The sequence below is a fragment of the Culex quinquefasciatus genome, chromosome 2, assembly GCF_015732765.1.
Source record: "Culex quinquefasciatus strain JHB chromosome 2, VPISU_Cqui_1.0_pri_paternal, whole genome shotgun sequence".
Taxonomy (NCBI): domain Eukaryota; kingdom Metazoa; phylum Arthropoda; class Insecta; order Diptera; family Culicidae; genus Culex; species Culex quinquefasciatus.
In genome coordinates, this window is record NC_051862.1 from 73,704,354 (window position 1) to 73,726,714 (window position 22,361).

At 36.2% G+C, this 22,361-nt stretch overlaps 1 protein-coding gene across 3 annotated transcripts; it reads left to right on the forward strand.

Moving 5' to 3' along the window:
- The first annotated feature begins 3,332 nt into the window (after nt 1–3,332).
- On the forward strand, nt 3,333–22,001 carry LOC6051166. Of its 3 annotated transcripts, XM_038258188.1 has the most exons (6): nt 3,333–3,374; nt 3,549–3,613; nt 19,851–19,971; nt 20,200–20,405; nt 20,468–20,729; nt 20,795–22,001. In XM_038258188.1, the coding sequence occupies exons 3-6, from the start codon at nt 19,942–19,944 to the stop codon at nt 21,773–21,775; spliced, it is 1,479 nt and encodes a 492-aa protein (XP_038114116.1). In that variant the 5' UTR covers nt 3,333–3,374; nt 3,549–3,613; nt 19,851–19,941; the 3' UTR covers nt 21,776–22,001. The 3 variants fall into 3 exon arrangements, with proteins under 3 accessions (XP_038114116.1, XP_001867648.2, XP_038114115.1); XM_001867613.2 differs by lacking the exon at nt 3,333–3,374 and having other exon boundaries at nt 3,403–3,613; nt 19,867–19,971; XM_038258187.1 differs by lacking the exon at nt 3,333–3,374 and having other exon boundaries at nt 3,592–3,613; nt 19,826–19,971.
- The last annotated feature ends 360 nt before the right edge of the window (nt 22,002–22,361 follow it).

The following is a 22,361-nucleotide window of genomic DNA, read 5'->3' on the forward strand; positions in this document are numbered from 1 at the left end:
GGGTAACTTTTGTCCCTGATCACGAATCCGAGTTCCATTTTTTGATATCTCGTGACGGAGGGGCGGTACGACCCCTTCAATTTTTTAACATGCGAAAAAAGAGGTGTTTTTCAATAATTTGCAGCCTGAAACGGTGATGAGATAGAAATTTGGTGTCAAAGGGACTTTTTATAAAATTAGACGCCCGATTTGATGGCGTACTCAGAATTCCGAAAAAACGTATTTTTCATCGAAAAAAACACTAAAAAAGTTTTAAAAATTCTCCCATTTTCCGTTACTTGACTGTAAAAATTTTTGGAACATGTCATTTTATGGGAAATTTAATGTGCTTTTCGAATCTACATTGACCTAAAAGGGTCATTTTTTCATTTAGAACAAAAATTTTCATTTTAAAATTTCATGTTTTTTCTAGCTTTGCAGGGTTATTTTTTAGAGAGATTTATCCTAAAATACAGTTTATCCTAAAATACAGTTCTTAGTTAACTCGTTCTAATGATTTTGAATATTTCAATGAATTTGCTTTTTTAGTTTTAAGTTAGGATTAGTTGTTAAAGTGATTTTTTTTTCTTTTTTACCCAAGTGTACTCGATTCAATGCAAAAATGTAAAACAATTTGAAGTAAATAAATGAATGTGAACAGTTAATAAGAAAACGAAAAATATAACAAAGACGAAGAGCATGTAGCCATACCACTTAGAATGTAAATGAAATGTAATTATTATAAGAAAGTTCAATAAAGACATATTTAATTTCAATTTTTTTTTACTTTTTCAAAACTTTTTTTCGTAAAATCGCGATAACTTGTGATGTTTATGAGCAAACCCCTTATGTCTATGTATCAAAATTTTTGTAATTGTCTGCTCTACGACTTTGTAGAATATTGTTACACTCTAAAAAATAACCCTGCAAAGTTAGAAAAAACACGAAATTTTAAAATCAAAACTTTTGTTCTAAATAAAAAAATGACCCTTCTGGGTCAATGTAGATTCGAAAAGTACATTAAATTTCCCATAAAATGACGTGTTCCAAAAAATTTTACAGTCGAGTAACGGAAAATGGGAGAATTCTTAAAACTTTTTTAGTGTTTTTTTCGATGAAAAATACGTTTTTTCGGAATTCTGAGTACGCCATCAAATCGGGCGTCTAGTTTTACATTAAAATCCCTTTGACACCAAATTTCTATCTCATCACCGTTTCAGGCTGCAAATTATTGAAAAACGCCTCTTTTTTCGCTTGTTCAAAAATTGAAGGGGTCGTACCGCCCCTCCGTCACGAGATATCAAAAAACGAACCTCGACTTCGTGATTAGGGACAAAAGTTACCCCTTAGGACAAAGTTTCACACAAATCGAAGATGGGTCGGGGCAACTTTTCCCGATTTCGTGTGAGTTGGTAGAGAATTACCCATTTAAGATGTTCAAACTTTTTTTGTACGTTAAATGTACCATCACTAAAGTAGCTGATAAAGTTTAAAAAAAATCAATGTTTATATTTAGTTAACTTAGTTTATAAGCTTTTTAATAAAATACATGTAAATTTTAGATAAAATTGTTAAAAAGTCAGAATTTTGCCTGAAATTTGTTAAAACTAGTTTTATTTATAAAATTATCGAATTATATTGCATTTCATACTGAATTCGAAGCACGAATCACATGTTTTCACATTTTACAAGAAATTTGTTCAACTGAAATTGCCTATAAATTTGGAGATTTTTTAAACTTTGTTTCACAAACACATATTATTTATTATTTACAAACTTATTTAACCTTCTCCTAGTGGAAAATTGTCAAAAGAATCCGAAAATGCATTCCGTTTCCCGATTTAAAATCATGTTCATTGAGAAAATCATGACACTTTGAAAAGTTTAAAATAATGACATTCATCAACATTTTCGTAACTATAGTTAACCATCTTTTAAAAATATTCAAAATTTTATGAAAAGCTCTTCTTGATGTACTTTGATCACTTCTCTACCACACTCAGTATGATTCTAAACCATTCCGTACGTATTTTAATTGTACTCTTCATTTTGTCACCCCGGCTATCAAAGTCATCCCGTTTTACGGTATATGGAGTCAGATTCACTCGAAAACGACATTTGAGAAGGGCGTAAGTTATTTAAATATTTGGTTCTTTAAGGCTATTTCCTCAAAAATTTTGTAACAAAAAAAATCGAATCATCATCTTAAAATTTAATGTTTATGCTTAAAAATTAAAAAAAAATTTTCATGGAAGCGGTGTGTATTTTTCTTCCTGAGTATTTTTTTCAGAAAGCTCGTCCAATTTCATACAATTTTGTCTTTGACAACTTTTTTAAACGATGCAACGGCTTCGAGACACAGTAATTTTTAAATTAAAAAAATACAAATATATTTAAATAACTTACGCCCTTCTCAAATGTTATGTTCGAGTACAATTGGCTCCATATACATAAAAATGGCTTATATAGGCATAAGATAACATGTCTAAAAAGTTTCATTGAAATCGGAAAGGGTCGGGTACAAAAGTACTAGAAAGATTCCTGATTTCATAATGAAATAAAAAATACTTTTTCATAATGTAATAAAAAATAGGTATTTTCAAGTGAACTGTTTCCGAACAGGTTTTACTTTTATGTAATATATGACATTTCACGGTCAGATCGACTCAACGATCGTTGATATAGGCGATGGGTCTTTTGTGGGCTCTAAAATGTCAATAAAAAAATGCTCAAAACCTGTTTCTAGCTTCTTTTATAGATTTTAGGAATAAAATAAAATGGTCTTTTGTACTACTTTCCATTTTCCATACAAATTCTTACATAAAAATAAAACGTATTGCGCAAAGTGATGACGCATTAAATCGCTTTTTTGGAGAGTTGTTGAGGAGCCCAAAAGCAACCGAAAAAAACTTGTTTTGAAAATTCGTCCATCTCAACCCACCCAGATTTCAGACGTTTAAGTTTCGTATTATAAAATCAGAACCCCTGGATTCAACTTCAGAACAATACACCTCATAAACACGACGTCGTCTGTCGCCGCCGACTGCGATGGTCAACAACATTAGCCGCGGCTAGAACATAGATCGGTAACTTGGCAGCACGAGCAACCGCGCGAAAACCGCGAAAGTTCCCGAGGCGTATCACGCGCGCGCGCCTCAAGAAGCATGTGTGGCGTATGGCGCGATGCTGGCAGGCTTCTGTTTGTTCATTTTCAATTCTATGCGAATTTTCCTCCCTCTCTCTTTCCTTCTCTCACATTCGTATGGCCAGTTGCGGGGGAGGAGGCGCGCGCGCTCAGCTTATGAACTTATTGTCGATGTGTTTCACGCGGCTTTTGACGATCGAGCGCGCGCGCCCGGACCGCGGAAACTTGGCGCGAGCAGCCGACAGCTTTTGTTAGTATCTTTTTAACCGTCGCTAGTTTTGGACACCCAGTGCCAAGTCTCCGCGCGAACCGCGATATTGTCCAACTCCAAACTTCCCTCCGATCGCGAGTAAGGTGTGTGCGCGCGCGCGTTACGCGGGAAATATTGTGGCGTTTCCTTAAGATTTTATAAACAACTATTTAGAGCCAAGCTGTTTAGTTCTACCGCGGGTCAGTCGGTTGAGCTCAAAAACGTTTCGCGTTTAACAGGTTGGAATGGTTTGCGTGATTGGTTCGCAAGTCAATTGCTGCTGATTAGTGATACAAATTAGTGCAAACAACAGTGTCTCAAGGACTCACCAAATGGACATTCGTAATCGAAAAAAAGTGATTGTGCAAAAAAGTGTGAAACTTGTGTTAAGGACTGTGGTTTACGTGTTCAAGACACCGGCAATTGCGGCTTTGGCCCACTGAACTAGTTATTTCCAGCAACCAACTGCCAAATAGTTCGAACCACACGCCGACATTGGGTCGCAATTTTCAACGAGGATTTGGACGAATTTAGCTTAGTAAAAAACAGGAGTAGACATTAAATTAAAAAAAAAAAAAAAACAAATTACAACTATGAAAAATAAGCCTTCTACATCAGCAATTTAAACTTAATTTTAGGACCCAATATATTTGATCCGAGAACCGTGGTGTTGGCTTGGGTTCGATCCCAGACGGTCCCGGTGGCATTTTTCGAGACGAGATTTGTCTGATCACGCCTTCCGACGGACGGGGAAGTAAATGTTGGCCCCGGACTAACCTAAAAAGGTAAGGTCGTTAGCTCAGTCCAGGTGTAGGAGTCGTCTCCCTGGGTCCTGTCTCGGTGGAGTCGCTGGTAGGCAGTTGGACTCACAATCCAAAGGTTGTCAGTTCGAATCCCGGGGTGGATGGAAGCTATGGTGTAAAAAGAGGTTTTTATATTTGTTGCCACCAGTTTATACGAAACATAAAAAAAAATCAAAAAATGCTTTATGACCTTGAAGGCCAATTTTATAAAAGGATGGATTCCACATTTTTTAATGGAAATGTACAAAAATCAGGATGGGACTATCCAGAAACCAAGTGGACACTTTTTTAGAAATCTCTTTTATTATGATTTTTTAGTGTATTTTTTTAGTGTATTTTTTAGTGTATTTTTGGAAAGTGTCGAAAACGCACACAAAAAAATCAAAAAATCATTTTAAAGTAAAATTAACTTTCTAAATTGATAAATACCTTTGTAAAATTTTGATAAATTGTATTTTTTTATTTCTAAAAAGTGTTCATCCTTGTCCATATTTGAAAATAAATATACTAGGAAAGCTGTGAAAATTCCCTACAATTTATTTTTTTGGACATTTGGTTGATCCAAACTATGGTTGCTGAGATATGCCTTGACTTTCATAAAATGAATGTTAACAAAAAATCTGGAGTTTTTTTTGAAAAGGACTTAAAAACCAAATTTCCAGTTTTTGCTTTTTGGTTGTTTTTGAAACCGCATTGAGTCAGGGGTATTAAAAAACACCCAAAAAGCAAAAAATGGACATTTGGTTTATTGGACCTTTTCAAAAAAAAACTCCAGAAATAGGGTAATTCTCTACCAACTCACACGACTTCAGGAAAAGTTGCCCCGAGCCCTGTTTTTTTATATTTCATGACGGAGGGGCGGTACGTCCCCTTCAATTTCTGAACATGTGAAAAAATACATGTTTTTCAATAAGTTGCAGCCTGAAATGGTGATGAGATAGAAATTTATGTGACCGAGAGACTTTTACTTGAAATTCCGAAAAACGTATTTTTCATCGGATTAATTTCGTGTTTTTTTCTAACTTAACAGGGCTGTTTTTTAGAGTGTAACAATGTTCTACAAGCTGTAGATAAATAATTACAATAAAAAATGAAAAAAACATAAGGGGTTTGCTTGTAATCATCACGAGTTATCGAGGTTTTACGATAAAAAAGTTTTAAAAAAAGTTAGTTTTTGCGTTTCTCATGATCAACAACGACCAACTTTTTCAAAACTTTTTTTTTCGTAAAATCGTGATAACTCTTGAAGTTTATAACCAAACCCATTATGTTTACATATCAAAATTTTTGTAATTGTCTGTTCTACAACTTTGTACAACATTGTTACACTCTAAAAAATAACCCTGCAAAATTAGGAAAGACAGGAAATTTCAAAATGAAAAATTCTGTTCTAAATGAAAAAAAGATCCTTCTGGGTTTATATAGATTCGAAAAGTACATTAAATTTCACTTAAAATGACATGTTCCAAATTTTCTACAGTTAAATAACGGAAAATGGCAGAGTTTTCAAAAAAAAATCAGAATTTCGAGTACAGCTATCAAATTGGATTTCCGATTTCACATAAAAGTCCCTTAGACACCTAATTTCCATCTCATCGCCATTGTAGGCTGCAAATTATTGAAAAACATGTATTTTTTTTGCATGTTCACACATTGAAGGGGTCGTACCGCCCCTCCGTCACGAGATATAAAAAAACGGACCTCGGATTCATAATTAGGGACCAAAGTCACCCCTTAGAAGTTTCACGCAAATCGAAGAGGAGTCGGGGCAACTGCCCCTATGTTTTACTCAACTGACTCTCAATTTTCAATCGATGATATCTTGGAAACGATTGATCAGATTTTTAATGTTAAAAAGTGACATCTGTGCCAAATTTTCTCAACCTTTTAAATAACAAAAATGTTTTTTTAAATCATGACTTACATTTGAATAGGGCCGAAAAATGTAAGCCCTTTTGAAATGTAAGTCGTGATTCTGAATCTGAAAATATTTTGTATAATTGAAAAAATACATATTTCACTTTTTAACATCGAAAATATAATCATATCATCGATTGAAAATTGAGGGTCAAATGAGTAGAACTTAAAAAACTCCTTTTGGTAATTTTCATTCCTCGCAAGACTAAACGTATGTCATACCCTGTAGCTCCAAAGTTGGCACTTTTTTGTCTACTTATCATAGCACTTTTCTATGGATAGCTACAAAATTGTATGGAGACTTGTATGAAGGAACTTATAATGCAAAATGACTTAGAAGTCGATGGACCAAGTTTCATTCAAGTAAAAAATACAAAAAGTAAAATCAGGATATTTTTTTGCGAAATTCTAGACCACTGACTGACACATTTCGATGCTTCTGTACTCTCTTGTTCTAAACTTGCTGGTTTTCCTATCTAGTTAGTATAAGAGAGCACAGAAGCAACGATTTGTAAGTGTCTCTGCCACAAGCGCAACAAAAAAAAATGCATTCATAATGACTTTGTAAATTTAATTTTTGTGAAGTTTTTTTGTTTTTTTTTTGTTATTTAAGCTATATACTTATATTTCTTAACTGTCACAGAAAATAACATCAACAAAGTGCCAACTATTTCATAACCAAACTACTGTGACATATCACACTTCACCCCCAACCTCCTCCAAATACCTACTAGACCTACTGTTATAGAGAAATTACGCCGCACGGAATTCAAAAACGTGGTGATTTTGGGCTCAAATAAAACAAAAAAGAAAAAAAATAATGCGAGCTACGTGCTTGTTTATGTACTTTCGTGCGGATGGCATCTGCATGCTGGCCGGCAGTGTTGATTTTGACGCGCGAATGTGTGTCGTCGTTGCGTGGCTTCTTTTTTTTTTTTTTTGCTTTGTTTTAATCGTCCGGAGCGCGCGCAGATCGCGGCCGGAATCGATAATATCGTGGAGCTTGATATAAGAGCGAATTAAGTTCTCGTAGGAGCGATGGAGGGGAATTTATGATTAGTGTAATTATGTAGTGAGCTGTTTCAAATTTTATGTTGGTGTGCTATTTACTACTGTTTGCCATTTTTGTCGATTTTAGCAAAAACCACATTTTTCAAAAAATCATATTTCCTTCCTTGGACGAAAATGAAAGTTAATTAATTGGGCTTTTGGACAAAAATCGTATGAAAACATTGAATGAGGGGTTTGCTTTTGATTATGCTTCGGGACCAAAAAAAGCCTATATTTGAAAAAAAATTATCGAATTCTTTATGATTTTTTTTTTCAGAAGTGGTTGGAAATCATCTTTTTAGTGGATTTTTTGAGCATGAGCATGAGCATGGTTGACTGCCAATGAGCTGCTACTCCGTTATTGACAGATCAGCTGAAGTTAAACAATGAATCAAAAATGATCAGTGGGAGCCAACCATCCGTTCACTTTTTAACCTCTGAAGATCTCTACTTTATTAGTCAATACCGGCGCCCTCCCAAGAAGCCTGCAGTTCAACGAAAGGGATACATAGTTTTTCGCTATATACTTGTTGATACCGCTTGAGACCGTTGAATCCACAGCATCTCCTTCAAGCATCACGTGATAATTTTTTTTTTTTTTTTGGTTAGTAGGATAAGGTATTGGCTTTTCGATGCCTCCCGAGCTACGAAGCTATGGGGAGGACTTTCATAACAGCATCACGTCGGCGAGCCTTCCGAGCAACGATGCTATGGGAAGGTCTTTCTGGTTAACACACAAAATCACTCACATACAGTTATTTTGCTCCACTATCAACTCGACGACCCAAATTGTCAGTGCGTCTTTCGACCATTATATAGAAATGGCTTTTTCACCGCAACAAAATAAAACCTTATTCGAAAAATTTAAACACAATCTACCCGACGCCGTGCCTTCCGATCAACGATGATATAGGAAGGGCTTTGAAAATCACTTTTCACTCCGAATATTTTTTACGACCACGCGCTCCTTTTGCCCATTATGCACTGATGACGCTGCATTTTCAGAGGGTAATTTTCTCCTCGCAGCACACAACACACGACAAAAATGCGAAACAAAAGGCACAAAAAAATCACTTTTCACTCCGAAAATTTTTGCGATCACGCGCTCCCTTTGTTAATTATGCACTCTTATCTTTTTAGTGGATTTATTTTATAAAAAAAGAAAAGCAGAATGCAATACAGTTTTTTTGTTGACATGACCTCTATTTCCATTAAATTTGTTATGCTTGAAAAAAATAAAAACCTTTTTGAAAGAAAATTAAATTTTTTAAACAAAGTGAAATTTGTAAGAGCAATTCCATGCCAAATAGGGAATCGGTTGTACCCGACCCTCTCCGATTCCAATGAAACTTTGTAGACATGTTATCCTACGCTTATATAAGCCATTTTTGTGTATATGGAGCCAGTTCCACTCGATAATGACATTTGAGAAGGGCGTAAGTGTTTTAAATATTTTTGTAATTTGGAATTTTAAAATTTCTGTATCTCGAAGCCGTTGCATCGTATCAAAAAGTGATCTGAGACAAACTTGTAGGAAATTTGACGGGCTTTCCGAAAAAAATACACTGAAAGAAAAAAACTCTACTTTTACGAGATTTTCCGATTTTTAAGTTTAAAAGTCAAATTTGAGGAGGAGCCCACGATTTTTTTTTTGTTCAAAATTTTTGTGAAGATAGCCTAAGATGTTACAAAAAGACTCAACAAAAATGCAGGATGGAACAACTCACTTAAAAAATACAAAAATCATTTACTGAAACGGTTTTTTTAAGTGCTCTAAACGTCAAAATTTTTTGAAACCGATAGTGGGAATCGATTCTCCAGACAATTTTACATAAAAGTCTCCATATTGACTACTGTCCTTAGTCCAGTTCTTGTGAAGTTACAGCGGTTTTAAAAATAAAAATGTTGAAAAAATGGGTTTTTTGATGGTTTTTTTGCAATTACTATATGACAGACTTGATTTTTCAGTCTTGAAAATATTTTTACCAGAAAGTTCGTCCAATTTCCATAAGTTTGTCTTAGACCACTTTTCAATTGGATGTATGGGCTTACAGGTATAAGTAAGGCTACCAACTCTTGCTGAGCAAAAATCCGTACACTTTGCCGATATGACACCATGGTGTAAAAAAACTGTCAATGAATTATTTAGATAAATTTAATTTAATATATTTGAGAATTAAAAATATATAACTTTGTCGTTTTTACAGCAAAATGCTTATGACGCTGCTTATGACGTGCACGTTTAAAAGTATTCATAAAATAAACCGTGATTTGAATCAAATCATTATGTTCTTCAATTTTTTTGTTAAACGTTTAAAAGTTTACGAAATGTAAAGTTTGCTTATCGTTCTTAGCTGGGTGCTGAAAAGACAGAATGCGTAACGTGATTTCCGAATGATCCCCACTGCTCCTCACTAATACAACTGAACTACAGCTGTAAACATAAACAAAGTAGAAGGCTTTGTTCAAGCTCAAGCGTGACATATTTTTTGCTGTTGTAGTGACTCGTTTTGAAACATTTGGGATCTGATGATACATATTAAAGTTTTCGGTAGAAAATTAAGTTCTTCGTGCTTTTTTGTAGACTAAACGATGGGCGGTTAAAAGAGTCCTTCTTTGTTTTTAACGTGATGAAATATTGCGTCAGAAGTGGGGGAATTTCGTGAATCAGAACAGCAACCGGATGGAAGTTACGAGATTATGTATCTTTGAAGCGCAGTGATAATACAGGAGTAAGATTATTCAATGTTATTTGGCAAGTGACATTCACAGTTACTGATAATTCGTCTTAAACAATTTGTAAACATAGGTTTTGAGTGGCAATGTTAGCAACAAATTAAGACAATCTCGATTTCATCACTTTTCTTAAGACTGACTCAAAACTCTCGACGCCCTCGACTTTTTTATTCCTGACAAAATAAATTAAAGATCGATTACAATACTTGCCAATTCATGGCATCATTTTCCAAACAGTAAATTGGTTCCGCTTTGACAGTTCTAAATCGAGGCCGCTTTGCGGACAACTATTCTGCACCCAGGTTCTTAGTGTTTTCACGAACAATTTTCAAGAGTTTTTTTTTTATTAAAAATGTCTTAAAACATGTAAATCACAACAGTTTATAGGACCTTTAAAAAACACTCTAGATTTGTTAATTCAAATGTTTAAATGTTTTCACAAGTTTTAGAAAGTCGTTGGAAATGGATAAATATATTTAGTAAGGAATTTCTAAAAGAACAATTCTAGAGTTTTTTTTAAAAGGTCATATCAACATATGAAAGACAATAGTTCAAAAACTCTAGAATTATTGATAATCAAGTTTGAATTGAGGAAACCCCAGAAAACTCTCCCTGTTTAAATAAAACTCACAGAAAAATAAAAATGTCTAGTTAACAAAAGCTTCGACCAAATCAAAAAAAGCAATTTAATGATTAAAAAGTTGTTAAAATTCCGTACAAATCCGTATTATGCGTAAAATTCCCTACAAAAATTCCGGCCTGTTAAAAATCCGCGAAGAGGTTCGAAATCCGTATGATAAGAAAAAAATCCGTACAGTTGGTAGCCTTAGGCATAAGCAAATTACATTGCTCATAACTGAAACATAATATTTTTTCAGTGTAGTATAGTAACCTGGATAGTAAATTAGCTTAAATCATCAAAAAAAATTATTTATTTTGAAAAGTGGGCAAAGACAATCTTATGGGAAATTGGACGAGCTTTTCGGTAAAAATATTTACGAGACTGAAAAATCAAGTTTGTCACATAGAAAATACAAAAAACCATCAAAAAACCTATTTTTTCAACATTTTTATTTTTAAAACCGCTGTAACTTCACAAGAATTGGACTTAGGACGGTAGTCAATATGGAGACTTTTATGTAAAATTGTCTGGAGAATCGATTCCCACTATCGGTTATTGAAAATTTTGAAGTTTAGAGCACTTTTCAAAAAAAACAGTTTCAGTAAATGATTTTTGTATTTTTTTAAGTGAGTTGCTCCATTCTGCATTTTTGTTGAGTCTTTTTGTAACATCTTAGGCTATCTTCACAAAAATTTTGAACAAAAAAAAATCGTGGGCTCCTCCTCAAATTTGACTTTTAAACTTAAAAATCGAAAAATCTCGTAAAAGTAGAGTGTTTTTTTTCTTTCAGTGTATTTTTTTCGGAAAACCCATCAAAATTCCTACAAGTTTTTCTCAGACCACTTTTTGATACGATGCAACGGCTTCGAGATACAGACATTTTAAAATTCCAAATTACAAAAATATTTAAAACACTTACGCCCTTCTCAATTGTCATTATCGAGTGGACTGGCTCCATATACACAAAAATGGCTTATATAAGCGTAGGATAACATGTCTACAAAGTTTCATTGAAATGGGAGAGGGTCGAGAAAAAAGTACCTGAAAAATTCCTGTTTTGGGCTGGAATTGCTCGTAAGAAAATTAAAAAAAAACATATGAATTTATATAAATTCTCATCAAACTTTCAAAGAAGAACTGAGTTCATGTTTGCAAGAATGGAAACATTCTAATTAATTTAACTTGATTGGATTTAGGATTTAGATATTTTTTATCAAATTTATAAGCACATAGCTCAAAGGACCTCGAAATCTCTATTAGGTATAATTGCAAAACAAATAATGAATTGTTTGTTTACCTTAAAAACCCCAAAAATCCATTTTCAACATTTTTTTTTTTAAATAAGCGCTGGAAAGAAAACTAACTCCTAAAATTAAAAAAATAATTGGGTTGGAAGTTTAACTTGTTTTATGTGACTCTGCCAATGTTTAAAAAAAGTATTTTTTTTCAGGTGTCAGCACTGGCTGTGTTTTTTCTAACATTTTCTATATTTTAAATAAAAAGAATAATACAGCACTTTTTGTAGTGTCCACGACTATGACTCTACGTATTTTTTTTACAATTTAAATCATATTGGTGCCTAGAGGAGAGTGGGGAGACTTGATCCCCGGGGACACTTGATCCCAAGCCTGTATCTCGTCAGCATGTGGGTAAAACAATTAGTTTTGTTCTAGAAAGTTGTGCGAAATTGACTAAAACTCATTGTAGAAAACAAAGAAAAAAAATAAAAAATGTTAAGATAGAGTTACACACATTTTTCTAAAAAGTGCTCCAAAAACTTTCAAGAGATCTTTTTTCTTTGTTTTGATAAGTATAGAAAACACTCAAAAATTATTCAAAAAATATTGTTTGCACATGAATTATTTGATAAACATATCAACTCCAAACCCTTACGTATTTGACGTTAAATTTATCGTCATACTATTTTTACAATCAATTGTTTAAAAAGGTGCGTTTAGGGAGACTTAATCCCTGCATTTTTTACAGTCACTCGAATCAGCCTCAAGATTAAATAATTGGGCTGGGTTTTCGTACATATTTTCCTTTAGTATAGTTGTACATTACTTACTGCAGTTTGAACCATTTTTCAAAAGTTTTGTAAACAAAAATTACCAGCTTTTGTAATCATGCTCAATTTTGTCTAAAAACAGAAAATTTTAAGTTTTTAAATATTTTGCATGCTAAACTTGTTATATTTTGAACACAAACGTACAGGTTTAATGTGAAATTGCTGTAACTTATAGAAAATTAAAAGTTTGGATGAAGAAAAAACATTTTCCTTAAGATTTCTTCAAAATGTTGAAAGGGGGATCAAATTACCCCCAACATTTTGAAAATGCCGGTTTAATTTTTTTTTAAACGCTTGGCATGATTCAAAGAGTTTATCTGATGAAATACCCTTGTCAGCCAAACATAGTTGAATGTTTAAGCTTTCAATTCATGCAAAAAGATCATAGTTTTGTGAGAAATTGACAGAGTTATATGCGATACAAAAAAGGGGATCATGTCTCCCCACTCTCCCCTATAGCAGAAATTGTGAAAAACATGCAAAAAATAGAAAAAGTGACTGTTAATCATACTGTAGAAAATGTAGAAAATTAGAGTTTAAATTACCTCAAGATTTTTTTTTACAAATTCTGAAAAGTTTTTAAAGTAGTTAAACTAAAATTATGAAAGGATTAGTATTTTGATTTGTTTGTTGTCATTGTTTTCAAAGTATCATGTTTTTCTCAATTTAATATAAATGATTTGGAATCGGAAAACGGACTATACATTATGGGATACTTTGGTCAATTTTACACAAAGAATATTTGGAAGAAGAACGCAAAAATATGTTACTTCAATGCAAAAATCTATTTCTAATAAATTTCGATCCAACTTAAAACAATTAATTTACTGAACCTAATATTAATATGGATCATTCCACCTCAATCGTGCACAAAAAAGTGTAAAATTAATAAATTAAAATTTTCTGATCCAATATTCAATATCTCGTAAACTAAAAATAAAGCAAATTAGAAAATATATATGCAACTTTGTATTTTTTAGGTTTTTAATTTTTTTTTTGCAAAAAGCGAAACTTTGGGATGGTGTTAGAGAGGAGTGAGTAATCCGATTTGAACGAAAATCGCGATTCTTGCTTGTTGCCCCACCAAATTTAAACTTGATTAGAAAATGTTGTTTTATCAAAAGTAAATAAACTTAGTTAACTCAAATTTTAATAATAAATGTTTTTAAAGAAACATTTAAAGTATCCATACTAATGATCAACCTGACATAATAAATTAAATTTGCACACTCCTAGGCAGAAATTTGTAAGAAACATCTAACTATTAACTTTTACTCTATCTAACTAACCATTGAAAAAAAATGTTCATCCAGAGAAAAGTCTTACCGTTTAATATTTGAAAAATTAATTGAAATCCAACCAATGTCACCATGGTTTATGGTACGACTTTTTTTTGCTCTTCGTGGAAACTGATTACATCTGAAGTCTGAGTTGATTCATTAAATTTTATTGAACTGGTCAATAAAACGTTTCCAAATTTTCGTTAACTGTGAGTCATAATGTTTAGCCACGCAAAAAACACTGTTTCCGCTGCGTTTTATTGCGATATCGATGCAATGATCAATAATATTATGCATCGTTCCGATTTATTGTCACAGCCACAGTCCACTTCCAAAAAAAGTTGAAATCAAACAGGTCCTATCTCTGAATTGAATCCCCTTCTCTGCCCGTGCGTACAAAGCTCAATTATGTCCCTACAAAACGAATCCAATTTGGAGGCTATTCACAGGCTTTTTTTGCAGCGAGACACAACATAAAACAGACGCATAATAGCGCACAATAGAGAAAACGAGCTTAATTTTCATTTATTTGCATTAGACCAATCGAATAGGAAAAAATCAACGCCGTTTAACCTTGAAAGTTGATCATAATTTATACTGAGTTGGCAAAAACGGCGTGTGTTAAAAAGGTTACGGAGTGGTTATCTTTACTTAATTTTAGCATAAGCCCCCTTCAACAATAGGCCATTTAATTACGTGGGAGTTTTGGTAGCACAACTCCGCTCAGCATCAAAAGTGCGCGAACTTTCAGATTAGCATGTACCGTTTTTTGTGACTTGACCAACGAATCTTATTGAATGGAACTTAGTCGAAGCATAAAAGGGTTCATTCGTAAATGACGTTATAGATTAAAGAGGATTTATAAAAAAAGTACATTTTAATTTATTTTATTTATTTATTTTTTTTTTTTTGAAAAAGGGTTAATAAAATTTTCAATCGCTTTATTTGTGGACAGTCCCCAAACGCCAGCTAACCAATCCGCAGGGGCAAATCGCTCTTGGGGTGGCTTATTATGATGTTAACGCGATGGGGTGGCTACTAATAAGCCTCACAACAGGCTTCACGCGTATAAGCTCCGTGTGTTTGCTGCGTGCGCTTCAAGTGCGATTACATTGTTTAGATAGTTTCCATTCATAGAGCGGATACCTTTATCCACCTACTTCACCCCAAAGCTTGGTTTAAGCTTCTACTTGGTGCCAGGCTATAGTTGCAAACTTCTTATTATGTGATTAATGCGTTAAGGGGAGATCAGCTTATTGATGGTACTTTGCGCGTGCCAGGTCGTGATGGCGCTCAAGTGAGATGTTGGGAGGCACGGAGTTGTGTTTTTACAAGTTGATCTCGCGAGCACCGATGTGGTGATTGATGGTTTAATAATATTTGTGATGCACTTGGTGTCTGCTGGTTTAGCAGAACATACGTGATGTTTGCCTGACGAATGCAATCATGATGAAAACATCACTTTTGCTCAATAAGGATCGATGAGGATTTTAAAGAGATAAAAGGCTGTGATATTGGTAAGATGCAAATTGTGCATAGTATGTATGTGATAAAACTTTTGTCAACGGAAAAGTTTTCAAACACCTTTTTTTGTTGGGACTTTTCCTATGACGAAAGATTAGAAGATCAGGAATTCGAATCCAAAGTCTTTAAATCTTTAAATCTTTAAATCTTTAAATCTTTAAATCTTTAAATCTTTAAATCTTTAAATCTTTAAATCTTTAAATCTTTAAATCTTTAAATCTTTAAATCTTTAAATCTTTAAATCTTTAAATCTTTAAATCTTTAAATCTTTAAATCTTTAAATCTTTAAATCTTTAAATCTTTAAATCTTTAAATCTTTAAATCTTTAAATCTTTAAATCTTTAAATCTTTAAATCTTTAAATCTTTAAATCTTTAAATCTTTAAATCTTTAAATCTTTAAATCTTTAAATCTTTAAATCTTTAAATCTTTAAATCTTTAAATCTTTAAATCTTTAAATCTTTAAATCTTTAAATCTTTAAATCTTTAAATCTTTAAATCTTTAAATCTTTAAATCTTTAAATCTTTAAATCTTTAAATCTTTAAATCTTTAAATCTTTAAATCTTTAAATCTTTAAATCTTTAAATCTTTAAATCTTTAAATCTTTAAATCTTTAAATCTTTAAATCTTTAAATCTTTAAATCTTTAAATCTTTAAATCTTTAAATCTTTAAATCTTTAAATCTTTAAATCTTTAAATCTTTAAATCTTTAAATCTTTAAATCTTTAAATCTTTAAATCTTTAAATCTTTAAATCTTTAAATCTTTAAATCTTTAAATCTTTAAATCTTTAAATCTTTAAATCTTTAAATCTTTAAATCTTTAAATCTTTGAATTACACGATAATTTCAACTATGACAGCTTTTTTGAGGCATGTTTTTTTAAATAATGGAAATTAAAGTACCGTCTTCTTGGATGAACCGGGACACATGAAGCGAATTGTAGAAAGTCCAATTTCCCGGGGGTACTAATTTCCCGGGAAACGGGAAATTTTCAGCCAATTTTGCGGGAATTCCCGGGAAATTTTAAATTCATTGAAAATTGTTATGATCTTGGTTTTAATTAATATTATGCTACAAAATTGTATAGGACATCAACAATAATGGTTTAAATAAGTGTGAAGATCAATTAGCAGCTTGACTGCATGTAAAAAATCATTCGACTACAAGAAAATGTATTTTGGTATTTTTTGATGAGAAATAATTTTTATCAAAACTGTGACTAAAATTAATCCATAATCCACAATCATAAAATTGCATAATCCACAATCATAACATGCAGAAATTCAGCTCCCTCCGTGTACGCACGAGAGCATGCAGCTAGTGCAGTTTTTTTTTTTTCCGCCGTAATTGATTGTGGTTACCCGCGAGTTTGCTTCTCCAGCATGCCAAAGGCCGGCCGTGGCCGTGGCAGTTCGAGTGCGGCCTCGAAAACCCGCGAAGTTCGTCTACCGGCCGTGTGCAAAAGGTAAACAAACCAACGCCGTGTCGGCCGCCATCGCGCAGGGGAGCGTCAGCGCTGAAGGCATCGACAAAAGTTACTACATCCCGGATATGTCCCAAGATCACCAGTGCGAACCCGTTCCGGTACTTCCGGTGCCACGACCAGTGGCACATCAACATCCGCCAACATCCCCATCAGGAACGAGTTCCAGATGCTGAGCGACGACGAAGAAAATAACAACTCTGACGGTAGCAGCACTACCGACGACGACGACGACGACGATGATGGTCGTGCACGGAAAAAAGTGCCGACGTCAAAAAAGAACAACTCTCCAGCGGAACGTAGACCACCTCCAATTTTTGTTTTGGACACGTTAGCGGACGATGTTGACGAGTTGCTGGAAGGCCTCGGATATTGTCTGAAAATCGGTAAGTCGGCAGTGCAAGTGATCACACTGACCAAAAAGAATTTCGACCTGGTGTTTGAAGAATTGAAGCGTAGCAACTTCAACTTCTACACATTCAACCCCGAGAAGCCCCTGTTAAGGTCGTCTTGCAGGGTTATCAAGACCGTCCGATCTCCGACCTGAAGGGTCACCTTTCGGACGCCGGAATAAAACCGCGGGAGATTAAAGTGCTCTCGCGCAAGACAACGGTAACAGGTACACACACACTGTACCTGTTGTACTTCGACCGCGGCACCGTCAAGATCCAAGACCTGCGGCGAACTAAAACGTTGGACGGTTTTGGGTAAACTGGCGGTTTTACACCAAGAACCCGACGGACGTAGCGCAATGCCACCGTTGCCAGAAATTCGGCCACGGCTCGCGGAACTGCAACCTCCGGCCCCGCTGCGTGAAGTGCGGTGAGTCACACCTCTCGGAGGCGTGCGCACTGCCACGAAAGGCGGACTTGGGGACAAGGCAGAACAAACCAAGCCGCGCGTAAAGTGCGCGAACTGTGACGGCAACCATACCGGCAATTACCGCGGATGCGTCGCGCGCAAGGCCTACCTCGAGGAGCAGGAAAAGAGGAAGAAGAAAGCGTCCCACCCTCCTCAGCGAAGTACGAGCGCAGCCGTTCCTGCAGCTGGACAGCGTACGGTTCCAGCGGAAAACTCAGCGTTCCCTCCTGGTTGGGGGCGTTCGTTCGCCAGCGTGGTCACTGCCGGTAGCGGCAGTACGGCCCAGCAAGAAGTCACCGGGGAAGATCTCTTCACCCTGCCGGAGTTCTTTGCTCTCGCGGGGGAGATGATGACGCGGTTTCGGAGCTGCCGGAACAAGGCAGAACAATTCCTGGCTCTTGGGGAACTGATGATCAAACACATCTACAAAGGATAAGTTACCTGTGATCTAGATATAAGCTTTCTCTTCCTCTATCCCCTTTCCTTAGCAATTTCTGTAAGTTTTTTTAATAGTTTTTTCTTACTCTTGCTAGTGCCTTAGTTAAAGAAATAATTGTTCCTAAATGGATTATGATGCAACACACAGCTGTAAGGAACTCCAAAACTCTGTTATGCACTTCAAAATAACTCATTGTATCTTGATTATTCACCAATAAAACCGAATTGAATTGAATTGAACATGCAGAAATTATGTTTTTCATGACAAATACTGGTTTCAGCTCTTGAACAAATGGTAAAGCTTTTTAGTGTTGGTTTTACTCCAAACAACCCAATGTTTTCAAATATTTGAAGCAAGCTTTGAATATTTTTTTGCATTTTTTGAGAACAAACAATAGTAAGTAATTTTACAATGATTTTTTTTGTATTATTATGCAACATGATTTGAATAAATTAACATCATTCCACAAAAAGTCTTCTATTTTTTCAGATTTAATAATTTTAAGATTTACATTTTTTTAATTGGGTCCTAAAATGAAGCTTAGATAGCTGATATTATTGTTAACAGCGATAAAGCTTATTTTTCTGATTTCTTTTTCTGCTTATTTTTCTGATTTCTTTTTTTTTTTTTTGTACGACCACAAAGAGTTTAAAATGGATTTTCAAATCAATTTGGAAAAAATAAACCTCGCGGTCCTTCTTGACAGAAAAGTTTCTACTTGACAGCTCGTTCTAAGGGGACCATAGTTGATCCATCGAAAAAATGTTTTCTTGTCAATATTTTTTTTTGCAATAAAATGAAAAAAAGTGATCAGAAATGGTTTTTAATCGTGTTTTTTACCGTTGTACATAAAAATTGACATAGGGCTTTAGTACCCAATTGGCAGAAAATTCGTTAACATTCAGTTGTGATGAACTGTCACTTTTTACACGGCGCTCACAGACACTATTAAAAAAAACACTAGGTAGTGTGTGTGAGCTCCGTGTAAAGAGTGTGTCAAACTAAAGAGTGACCCCGTTCGTTTGACAACAATGGGTGTCAAACCAGCTGCGTTTCAGTGTAATAAAAAAAATCTTCAAAAACATTGAATACCTTATTGAGTCAAAAGAACGATCTAATTCCAAATGGATCATTGCTTGTACTTGTACCTGCCTCGTAACTACCAGATAAAGCCAACCACTGTAAAAAGGTTGTGATCTGCATGGATATTCGTACATGCAAAATCGCCCACCGATAAAAAGCTCCAAAACCAGAAGTGAACGTACACTACTTTCTCCCCCACTCACCGAACCTGTGTCTCCAGGTGCAAAATCTGTTTCATTGATAATGATTGTTGCTCGGCAATTGGCTACGGTGTTTCTATGCGGAACAATCGCCGATCGCTAAACGATTCGCGCTGCGGCATGAGGAAAGGCGCCCTTGGTCTCTTGGCGGCGTGGGTTGTGTCTTAGAATGGGGCAAAAAGAAATAATTATGTTGCCGGTGTTGTGGCGGAGGAGATCGAAACTGCAGCAAAATAGGCAATAACATTCCACTTTGCCATTATCCCGCGGGTCGCCGGTGTAATTGTCGACTGTTGGCAGTTGGTTGGTTGGTTGGAAACTGACATATCATGTACAAACTGACTGTGTGTAATAATGCCGTGTTTTAATATGTATCTACATCAGATTTAATAGACTGTTTTACCAAAAGTGTTTAATTTATCAAGGGAATAGGTTCATTCAAATGAGTCTAAGCTATTGAGGTCCAGTCGGAGTGTACACGTTCAACATAGTTAATCATCATGCGGGTGATATTGGTTCCATGGATCAAAGTAAGTAATTTTGTCTTTAATTTAATAGCTGTTCAATGGTTTAAGAAAACTAAATAGATCTTTAGAAAAGTATGCTTTAAGCACATTTTAATTACTTATTGAATAGTACCTTAGAAAGCAAATATTTGAAAACTTTTCTAAAAATTTAATCATGTCAAATTTGTCAAACACTTTAGAGTTGTAGTTTTATATATTGTCACTTATAAAAGAGTCCCATTTTCTCTCCAGAAACTGCCCTACCTTCACCTGCTCACCGCCATCATCCTTGCGTCATACACCAGCACTAGCAGCGCACTCGAAACTCCCGAACCGTCCTCTCTCCTCCGGCCCCGTGACATCAACCCGCACCCGTACGACAATGCGTACGACGGGGTCAGCATCTTCGACAAAAATCTAATCATCAACAGCGAGAAATTTATGCAGAACTTGCTCAAGTACGACCTCAGCACCTCAAGATGCACTGATTAAGCTAATTATTCTCACTTTGTTTTTCTAGCCAAGGTCCCGTACAGTTCCCACGGCTTGGACCGGGGGCTGCCGCCGCGATGCAGGCCCTGCCCAATCCGTACGAGAAGTTTGCACTCAAGGAACGACTCACCAAAACCGAACGCTTCCACGGCGGGGACAGTCCGATCGTCAAGCCAGCCTACCGAGCGTTGGCCAAGCACGCGGCCCGGGTTCTGAGCGGTCAACCGCTGGGAGGAGCTGCCCAGGGAGGTGGCGGCGGCTACGAAGAGAACGAGATTGATCACTACAATGTAATTGCGGGGTTCGTGGTGAGGAATTGATCTGTTTGTACTAATTGATTTCTTTATCTTGGCAGGAAGCAACCAATCTCAAAAAGCACTACGTTTTCTCGTACGCCGTGAAGGACGCCACGTCCGGGGATGATTTCTCCCACACCCAGCAGCAGCAGGTGGACGGAGCCGTCAAGGGTAGCTACAAGGTTCAGCTGCCCGATGGTCGCATGCAGATCGTCAAGTACGTGGCCGACAACAACGGGTACCGAGCGGATGTAACGTACGAGAACGACCCTCATCCAAATTCCATCAACCACGTGACAGCTGCCGCCCCGCACGTGGTCCGACAAGTTCCCGTCACAGCTGTCCCCGTGGCATCTCCGCTGCAGTCGGCCCAACCGATCTACAACTACTACCGCAATCTACAGCAACAGCAACGCCAGCAGCAATTCCAACACTACCAACAGCAACGACCTCAGCAAACAGTCTACTACGCACAAGCAACCCCAACTCAGATCCCTGCCCCGTACTACCCATCCCGGCTACGCGTTGATGACGTCAAGATCCACAGCTACAACACCGCTCCCCACGCCAAGACTATCATCCAGTCAACCCTCGCTCCAGCTCAACACCCCGGAGCCTACCTGGCTTATCAACCCGCCGGAAACGTGGCCTACGTCTCGTCCACGCCGAACCCCGCCCAAATCCAGTCAAACACCCTGGCCCAAGCCGGCCTCATCCCCGTAGTCGTAACAACAGCCCGGCCCTCCGGACTCCCCATCTACCGGGACATCAACGTAACCCCGATCCCTTCGCCAACCGCCCGAAGAACCACAATCTACGACAACCGGGTGGTAGCTCCTCATCAACAGCAGCAGCAGCAGTTCTACACCCAGGTCGCCCCGGCTCAACAGAGCAGCCAACCTGCTGCGTACGACTACGATTACGTGCAGATACCGGCCAGCAACCACGTGTACAAACGGAACACCGACAAGGACAGCAAAGTTGAGGGCGCTGCTGGAGGCAGTGCAACGGTCACGACAAACCCAAAAGCGATGAAATGATGATGCCATGAGTTTGCACATTCTGAGCGCGGCGCGAACGTCCGGAGGAATAGCACAATTTAGTCGTATGCTGAGGAAAGATAAACAAGATTTATACAAATATTTTTAGAAAAAGTCACTTCCCAGATGTTGAGTCTCACTCTTTTGCTGTCGCTCTTTTATATACGTATTTTAATTTGATTTAATGCGAACGAACGATGAAATACATTGCCATAAGGATAAAGTGTGGAACGTGTCACAATGATTAGTGGAAATATCATATGGCCATATCGATCTTTATCGATCTGTAATTTTTCTGCATGGCGGTAAAAGAGTCATAGCACTGGATAAGGGCCAATACGCACCTCCCAAGAAAAGGGGACAAGCAGAACAAAGGAGAGGGAACGATTTTTGGGGCTTTTTCTTCACCCTCTCAGACTTGCTTTCGCTGCCGCTGCTACCCATTTGATTTTTTAATCCGGCTGAAACTATTTCGGTGCCTTCGGTATGCCCAAAGAAGCCATTTTGCATCATTAGTTCGTTCATATAATTTTCCATACAAATTTGGCAGCTTTCCATACTTTTTTTTTTTTTTTTTTGGGAGGGT